The following is an 8,399-nucleotide window of genomic DNA, read 5'->3' as shown; positions in this document are numbered from 1 at the left end:
ATTTCCTCCTTGCCATAATCATCTTTGCCATCCTGCATTCTCCTCTCCTCATCAACCACCAATCCACATCCTTCCGTCTCCCCTTCCACTGTCCCCGCTACCTGCATCTTCTCCCTTCCAAGTCCTTCAACCATTCCCTTCCTTCCTCTCCCTTTCCACCTCCCCGTCTCCTCCTCTCCTTCCCCCTCCCCCTTCCCTCCTCTCCCTCTCCCTCACGTCTTGAGCGCGAGCAGGCCGAGGTTGATGTTGCATGCTTCTTGGAATCGCTCGTCCTTGACGACGTAGCTGCTCGTCACGTCAGCCGCGCGCGGGAGCGGAGGAGAGAGAGCGGAGGAGATCTACCCGCCACGAGCCTTGGAGAGAGAAGCGACCTAGAGGCGAGGATGAGACCCAAGAAGCGAGAGAAGAGGCAGGCAGGCAGGGAGGCAGGGAGGCAGGGAGGCAGGCAGGCAGGCAGGCAGGCAGGCAGGCAGGTAGGCAGGCAGGCAGGCAGGCAGGCAGGCAGGCAGGCAGGCAGGTAGGCAGGCAGGCAGGCAGGCAGGCAGGCAGGCAGGCAGGCAGGCAGGCAGGCAGGCAGGCAGGCAGGCAGACGGGGAGGAGGAGGGAGGCAGCGAGAGGCAAGGAAGGAGGGTGAGAGGAGGGAAAGTGCCGAGGAGGTTGAGGAGAAAGGAGTAGAGGATGGGGAAGAAAGAGGAGAAGAAGGACAAGGACAAGGACGAGGATGAGGACGAGGAGGGGGATGACGAGGAGGACGAGGACGAGGAGGACCTGAGACTTGAAGACTTGTTCGGATCCGCCGAGGTCAGCAATGCAAAGATGACTGGAGATCTCTAGATCGGTCTGCTTCACAACCTGAAAGGAGTCTAAACGAGTGAAGGAAGGCAAGCAGGCAGGCAAGGGAGGGAGCGAGGGAGGGAGGGGAGGGAAGGGAAGGGAAGGGAAGGGAAGGGAAGGGAAGGGAAGGGAAGGGAAGGGAAGGGAGGGGAGGGGAGGGGAGCGAGCGAGCTTCTGACCTGTTTGCACAGGAAGAAGATAAGGTTATGAGCCCTCGTCGACCTCTCGTTCATGGCAGTGGCTGCGCGTCGTTTCGCCTGCCCAGCCAAAATTACCCTCCTCCTCCTCCTCCTCCTCCTCCTCCTCCTCCTTCTCCTCCTCCTCCTCCTCCTCCTCCTCCTCCTATTCCTATTCCTATTCCTCCTCCTCCTCCTGTCTATCACCTCGTCTCCAGCCCGAAGGAGTCTACTCAGCTGCTCTTCGCTCTCAATCTGCTCGCAAGTCAAGGAGGAGGTGGAGGACTGGAAGGAGGAGGACGAGGACGAGGACGAGGACGAGGACGAGGACGAGGACGAGATCGAGGACGAGGACGAGGAGCTTTCCTTCACTGAGCAATCCTCCATAAAGATTGCTTTGTGCGCAACCCCATGCCACATCCCAACCGGCTTGTTGTCTTTGAGCAAGTTGGAGACCTGAGGTGAGGAAGTTAGAGGAGGACAGAGCAGGAGTTGATGCAGACAGAGGAGGAGGAGGAAGAGGAGGAGGAGGAGGTGGTGGTGGTGGTGGTGAACGAGATGGGGGAGGAGGACAGGGAGGAGACGAGGAGGAGATGGGGTGACATGTCAGACGGTCGAGGGAAGGGGAGGATGTACGGACATCAAACAACATGTCTTCACCTGATCGCCAAACACCTCCACGTAGGACAAGAACAACTCGCATCTCATCTCCCCGCTGTTCCTCTGCCATGACGCTCACGCACCCAACAAGACGCCAGGAACTCTCAACCATGGCAGCGGCTGATAGAATCTCCTTGCTCACTCTCGGTACCAGCCCTGAGTTCTCCTCCTCGATGCTCCGCACGTTCGTCACCGAGTGCAAGTCCGGTCCGAAGATCTACGGGAGGGATCAGCAGGGAAAGTTTCAACTCCTCTGCTCCTGCAACCATGTACATGCCTCTCATTCTACAACCAACCTCTCTCCTCCCACATTCACATCTTGATCACAACATCCCTCAACCCTCTACATCTCCACCAACGTTACCGTGTGCGTCTTGCCCGACCCCGTCTGGCCGTACGCAAAGATGCAAGCGTTCCTCCCGTTGATGAAATCCGAGACGAGATCGCTAGCGCAGGACGAGTACACCTGACTCTGCAACCAAGATCAGCACTTCAACTATTCCTGATTGTTGTGACAACGTCAATACTCCTACCTGCTGACTCGTCTCATCGAAGACTTCGTCGAACTGGAAATCTCTCAACCCCGTCCCCGGGCAGCACATCAGTATGTTTCCTCCCCTTCCTGCTCCGACAGACACCAGACAAGCCTGCGGAAACAAATCAGGGGACGATACATCTCTATCTCTACCTTCATTGTCAAGAACGTCATCATCATCATCATCATCATCATCATCATCATCATCTCCATCATCTCCATCATCATCATCTCCATCATCATCATCATCATCATCTCCATCATCATCATCATCATCATCATCATCGTCGTCGTCGTCGTCATCATCATCATCACCATCACCATCACCATCATCATTTTCTCCCACCTCAATCTCATCGTGAACTTTCTCGGAGATCTTGTTCTCAACTCCACAATCGCAACTCCTCTGCGTGTTCTCCTTGATGAACGCATGCTCCCAAGGATCGAACGTCTCCCCCGCTCGCTACAAATCTATCACCCTCCCCATCCTCCCCGCACGTCCTCTCCAACTCACATGCCACAGGAGCCTCCGAGCCTCTGCTCGAGAGCACTTGTGCTGCGAGGCAAGCAGCTTCAGCCGCTGGTGGAGGGGGAGCACCTGCAGCTGCGTCACTGGACTCCTCCGACACGAGGCAGGGAGCGTCTTGCCATGTTGTTCGTGACAGCATGCAGCTCAGGAGTCTCTTCACATGGCTTGTTGGGAGCTGGTCGGACGCGTGTGAAGACCTTGATGTTGAAACAGGACCTTGTCTTGGGCCGTACCACCACCCCCCCATCACACCCCTCCTTGCATGTCGTTTCGCATCGCGATGGCTCGGCTCTGAACGTCGACTTGATGGAGGACAGGTAACCATACGTCTCCTTCCATGTGCGACTCTGCGGGGCCCTCGGGCAGTACAGCAAGTTTTCCCGAGCGATCATATCGCACATGCTCTCCCAGAAGCTATCATTCATGTAGAAGTTCGCTAGGGTGACTTGATTGAGCAGCATGAGCCTGCAGTATCTCGTCAAACACATTCACATCCTCTCAGGTCTCAGATCACCGCAGTCGACAGTCCTCTGGGCAACAAGCAAAGATGCGGACCGCTACATCGTGTTGATTCAGCAGATCAACAAACGTGCAAAAACTTCCGTCATGGTTGCTTCCCCGCGGCTGCTACTGCAATCATTGTGATGATCAGATCGTCGATGTCAATCGTTTCCTCTCCCTCTCCCTCTCCCTCTCCCTCTCCCTCTCCCTCTCCCTCTCCCTCTCCCTCTCCCTCTCCCTCTCCCCTCTCCCCTCTCCCCTCTCCCTCCCTCCTCACTCGTTCCCTCCGAATTTGACTTTTACTCAATAACAAATAGAGAACCCGCCTCACTGTTTCCAGAACTGCCACCGGGCCGCCCCGGGCCCGACTTCCCGATGCCGGGTAGTCCTGGCACTGAGAAGCGGACTGTATGAGGGCCGCAGTGGGGGATGAGGGCCTATTCATTCAGCACATGGGGCACGAGGGGGATGAGGGAAGTTCTTCGAAGGGACGGGTGGAGGGTGAGTAGTATATTTCGAGATGGGTAGGGTTATATGATGTGGTGGGTAGTTCAAACAAGTACCTCAAAGTAAGGGGTGATGATAATGATATACCGGTACTTTATAGGTAAATATTGCTCTTTATAACCGGGTATTATGAGATAATGACCTAACTGACCTCTCCTATCACCTGAAGATGGAACATTGGGTGGGTACTAAATTTCTCTGAAAGGTGGGTGGTAAAATTTTAGTGGGGTGGGTGGCAGGAGGTGAGGGGGGTTGTGTATTTTTTTTTTGGGAATCGCTCGTGAGGCATCGGCGCCATGGGAGTTCAGGTGAAGCAGGTGAAGGATAAGACGGTGAAGACGTTCAAGACGCAGCCTGTGAGGTAAGACAGAACATGCTGATATCAACATCATCCGTAGGAGAGAGTCCGGTGTTGGTGAATGTGCAGTTCATCATGTCAGAGAGTATGAGAATGGGTGTGGCGCAGTGTTCGTGTTGACGAGTGCGGTGTGAATCGTGATCCCTGACTATGTGGGATGAGAAATTCCTTATCTTGGTTGGTTTCGTCCTCGAATTCTTTCTGTTCTGAGTTTCAATGGAGAGAAACGCAGAATCATTTCTAACCTTACGATGCTGAGAGTGAAAGAGTTGACTTGAACCGTCACGTGAATGGATTTTTTCCGAATGCATTAGACATGAAAGGAGAACGAAAGCAGGCGGAAACTTGATGGTTCATCTCGTTTTCCATATGATCACGTGTAGTTTGGCGTACGCGCTCATGAATGGCATGATGATTGCGAATTCCAGAATCTCATTTTGTGTTGCCCCCAGTTTGTTGCATTTGCACATTTTAGAGTTGTATGTTGATAGCAGTGCTCAATGTGGTTGATTTTGATTGATGTCTCCGATGTGCATCATTGTCGAGTGCGTGTTTCTGTCTTGAGTGCCACGTGCTCTCGAGATAGAGTCGAACAAGCGTAGTGTTATTCTCGGGCCATGAGCTCCACCGTATCATTGTTTTTTGTATTGTTCAAGATCTTGATAGAATGTGCATTGTTGACCGTCTCCTCCTGCAGGCTGTACGTCAAGGGCGCTGTCCTGGGATACCGCAGGGGGCTCCGCAACCAGTACGAGCACACCTCGCTCATCAAGATCGAGGGAGTCAGGGATAAGGACGCAACTGAGTTTTACCTTGGCAAGCGCGTCGTCTACATCTACAAGTGAGACACGGCTTGATCTCCCTCTCTCTTCCTCCCTCTGACTCTCCCGCTTCCTCTCCCTGCCCTTCTCCCGCTCCCGCTCTTGCTTCTCTTAGGGTTTCGTGACTGTTTCGTGACTGTTGTTCCAGGGGCCAGAAGGAGATCAGGGGAACCAAGTTCCGCACTATCTGGGGAAGAATTACCCGTGCACATGGCAGCAAGTGAGGCTCCTAGCATCCCCTTCCTTCTACGCTATTCCTGCTTCTCCATCTTTCATCCTGCTTCTTGTGCCTCCTCTCTCTCTGACTCGATCCCTTGTAGCGGAACCGTCCGCGCGAAATTCCAGCGAAACTTGCCGCCCAAGGCTCTTGGCGGAAGCGTTCGCGTCATGCTCTACCCCTCTAGGATATAAGGACGTCTGATCTCACTGTCACAACTCTCAAGTAAAGTTTAGACGCACACGCTCTTGTTGATCTGATACTCAGTAACCTGCCTGCGGGACTCCCTACTAGCCTGTGTGGCCTCCTCTGGGCCTCAGCGAGACCATAGGCTGAAGTGGTCGGTCGGTGACCGCATCACACTGTGGTCGTGACTTACTAGCTGCACTGCTGGCCGAGAGAACTTGATTGTGATTCGTAGAGGCCCGGGTGTCACGGCCGGGCCGCCGGGCGATCGGACCGTCGGAGTCCGATCTGAGACAACGGGCCCGGCCGCCGGGCCGCCGGGCCGCGTCAGTTTGTGATTCAAACTGATTCGCCCGTTATATTTTCGTTCGGTTGCCCCACACTTTTTGATTATTAAATCAAACTAAAATGTTATTTTAGAATGGTCGTCTATTGAAGTTACAATGAATAAGTAGCTGTGGGCTGAATGAGTGATATATGGTACAATATATAAATATTTTGAGAAAAATTGTAATAATATTTTAAATAAAGATTTTGTTATCGCTACTAGTAAAAATATTTATGTATGAATAATACTTATATATATCTACTAAAAGTAGTCTTAGTTTGGAACAGTAACTTAGTTTAGAATAGTTTTAGTCGATTCTAACCGCCGCGCCCACATCATGTAGGTGGTAGGGGTAGTGACCCTGGACGACTTTTTCTCTACCCTACCCATACTTTATAGAAATATTTTGACTATAATACTAGGGTACATTGTCCATTTGACGGGGTGACATAATATGGTGGGGTGATCCTCAGACCCTCCAGGCTCCGTACCTTCTTGTGCAAGAGCTTGGTACCCCACCCCATTTTGTTTGGACCCGAATGTTCTATTCCAACCCGGTCTGTATCCAAAATATTACAGTAAAAGTACCGGGTACTTGAGACTTAGTCTCTATACCACCCCTAAAGTTGCAAACGCACCCCAGATATTGCCACTGGACCTTGGAGGGTCCCCATCTAACAGCGGCGCGATGGCGAGCCAGGGCGCGTCCTTGCAGAACTACAACAATGAGCTGGTGAAATGCATCGAAGATCTCAAGGAGAAGAGAGAGGAAGTGAACAGGCAGATCCTGAAGGACGAGGAGGAGAAGCAGAAGATCCAAAACGATCTCCGCATCCTCACTGAGCGACTTTCACGTATCAACGACTCGCTGGCAAGGAAGGTGGCTTCTCGCAATGAGTACGACAAGACTATCATGGAGACAGAGGCTGCGTACATGAAGATTCTTGAGAGCTCTCAGACGCTCCTCCACGTTCTCAAGAGGGAGAGCGTCAGCCTGACAAAGAAGAAGCAAAGTTCCACAGGGTGAGCTTCTGCACTCTAGTCCTTCTTCGAAAGGCTGTATGCTCCTCCGTTTGACGTCACTTAGGACGACTGAACCATGAATGGAACCTGGGTGGATGGAGAACTTGTTTCAATGGTTGGAGTGTGCCTGTCTTTCATAGCCAAACTTCTGTGATATCTCTTCAAAACTTTTTGTCTTCTTACTTTTCAAATCTTTTCCGATTCTAACTATCAGGGTTACCTTTATTGCATGTGGATAAACTAAATGAAAACAACATGATCATCTCATCATGCAACGTCGTCTCTGAATCAGTTGATGACATGTGATGGTAGATCTTGATATTTCTACGCCCGCGTACTAGGAAGGTTGAAGTTGATTGTTGTTTCTCTATTCATGTACAGATAGCTCGCAAGATAACGAACTCATGCATGCTTCCTCTCCCTCTTCTTTCCTCTCTCTCTCTCTCTCTCCCTCCCTCCCTCCCTCCCTCCCTCCCTCCCTCCCTCCCTCCCTCCCTCTCTCTCTCTCTCTCTGACTCATAACAACCCTGCCTTGCGGAAGATGATCCTGAACTCCTAGCAAGCTCACATCAGCTCCCTCTGCTCCAACAAACGCATGCTCTACCTCCAAGGACACCTCCCCGTCTCCCGAGCCATCCTCCTCGGTTTCCCCGTCCCCCTGCCACCGTACTGCTGTCATGCCATGGAACCAGACGTTCGAACGAGGAGGGAGGAGGGGAGCAGAGCAGGAGGGGAGGAGGAGTGGGAGAGGAGAGTAGGGGAGGGAAAGGGAACCTGGTCAGCTTCCTTGATCATCTCCCTGAGATCAGCCTCCTTTATCTCTTCACCCGTGAACTCATGAAACTCCTTGGCGATCTGCCGTACACGTCAGCTCCTCTGTCTCTTACTCACTCACTCACTCACTCACTCACTCACTCACTCTTCCTCTTCCTCTTCCTCCCTCTCTTCCTCTTCCTCCCTCTCTCCCTCTTCCTCCCCCTCCTTCCTCCTCCCCTTACCTGCTTCAGGTCCTCAAAGGAAATCTGTCCTGTGTTCACTGCCCCTTTCACGCCTGCCCGGGCGGCTCGACCCGCGAGCAAACTTGCAGCTCATCAGATACAAACAGAAGCAAAGCAGGGAGAAGAAAGGAGGGAGCCAGGGAAGAATCCAATCTAGGAAGAGGAGCAGAAGGAAGTGAAGGTAACAAGCATGTTGTGTACTCTTGACTTACTCGTATCCTCGGTCTACCTCGTCTGGTCGCTCCTTCTCGTTGAGCTGAGGGCAAATCAACATCAGGATCAGAATAATCCTCTCCTTCTTTGTCCTCCGATTCTCCATCATCTCTCCATATCTTCCATATATTACATCATCATCATCATCATCATCATCATCTCCATCATCTCCATCATCTCCATCATCTCAGTTTGTGTTCGTAATAAGCGAACACACCTGCGGTCCGATAAGCTGACAGAACTCTTCGAAGTCCAGTTCTCCACTACCTGGCGGTAAAGTTACCAGGAAGAGAGCAGGTGCAGACATCAACACAAAGCAGCAGGACAGGACGAGAGTGACAAGGAAATGAAAAACAGTGAGGGTGCGAACAGCAAGGCAGGTAGGTCGGAGGATGGAAAAGGAGAAGACCAATAAGGATGGAACAAAGAGCGGAAGAGGGGGAGGGAGGCGAGGGACGGAGGGAGGGAGGGAGGGAGGCGAGGGAGGGAGGCGAGGGAGGGAGGAAGGGAGGA

General features: G+C 52.4%; 4 protein-coding genes across 4 annotated transcripts in view; 2 read left to right on the top strand and 2 right to left on the bottom strand.

Moving 5' to 3' along the window:
* GUITHDRAFT_82856 (hypothetical protein) overlaps window positions 1–2,272 on the bottom strand; it is a gene marked incomplete at both ends in the record, with an annotated part of 3,464 nt that extends 1,192 nt beyond the window's left edge. The window contains 8 exons of the mRNA XM_005818632.1: window positions 217–288; window positions 776–852; window positions 1,014–1,113; window positions 1,348–1,466; window positions 1,671–1,733; window positions 1,780–1,887; window positions 2,035–2,142; window positions 2,204–2,272. Of these exons, the coding sequence (XP_005818689.1) occupies window positions 217–288; window positions 776–852; window positions 1,014–1,113; window positions 1,348–1,466; window positions 1,671–1,733; window positions 1,780–1,887; window positions 2,035–2,142; window positions 2,204–2,272 (716 nt within the window). The remainder of the gene's footprint in view (window positions 1–216; window positions 289–775; window positions 853–1,013; window positions 1,114–1,347; window positions 1,467–1,670; window positions 1,734–1,779; window positions 1,888–2,034; window positions 2,143–2,203) is intronic.
* A 1,752-nt stretch (window positions 2,273–4,024) lies between these two features.
* On the top strand, window positions 4,025–5,385 carry RPL35A (large subunit ribosomal protein L35Ae, cytoplasmic). Its single transcript, XM_005818631.1, has 4 exons — window positions 4,025–4,103; window positions 4,798–4,941; window positions 5,070–5,141; window positions 5,242–5,385. Exons 1-4 carry the CDS (start codon window positions 4,039–4,041, stop codon window positions 5,330–5,332), a joined length of 372 nt encoding a protein of 123 aa, XP_005818688.1. The 5' UTR covers window positions 4,025–4,038; the 3' UTR covers window positions 5,333–5,385.
* A 955-nt stretch (window positions 5,386–6,340) lies between these two features.
* On the top strand, window positions 6,341–6,679 carry GUITHDRAFT_122093 (hypothetical protein; the record flags this gene model as incomplete). Its single annotated transcript, XM_005818630.1, has 1 exon — window positions 6,341–6,679. The coding sequence occupies one exon, from the start codon at window positions 6,341–6,343 to the stop codon at window positions 6,677–6,679; it is 339 nt and encodes a 112-aa protein (XP_005818687.1).
* Window positions 6,680–7,191: 512 nt separating this feature from the next.
* On the bottom strand, window positions 7,192–8,149 carry GUITHDRAFT_149121 (hypothetical protein; the record flags this gene model as incomplete). Its single annotated transcript, XM_005818629.1, has 6 exons — window positions 7,192–7,206; window positions 7,244–7,333; window positions 7,450–7,530; window positions 7,674–7,755; window positions 7,886–7,929; window positions 8,104–8,149. Coding segments are annotated over 6 exons (358 nt in total), but the record flags the coding sequence as incomplete, so codon positions are not given.
* Between the last annotated feature and the right edge of the window lie 250 nt (window positions 8,150–8,399).

Source organism: Guillardia theta (assembly GCF_000315625.1).
Source record: "Guillardia theta CCMP2712 unplaced genomic scaffold GUITHscaffold_282, whole genome shotgun sequence".
NCBI classification, from domain to species: Eukaryota; class Cryptophyceae; order Pyrenomonadales; family Geminigeraceae; genus Guillardia; species Guillardia theta.
This window is presented reverse-complemented; position numbering and strand designations above follow the sequence as displayed.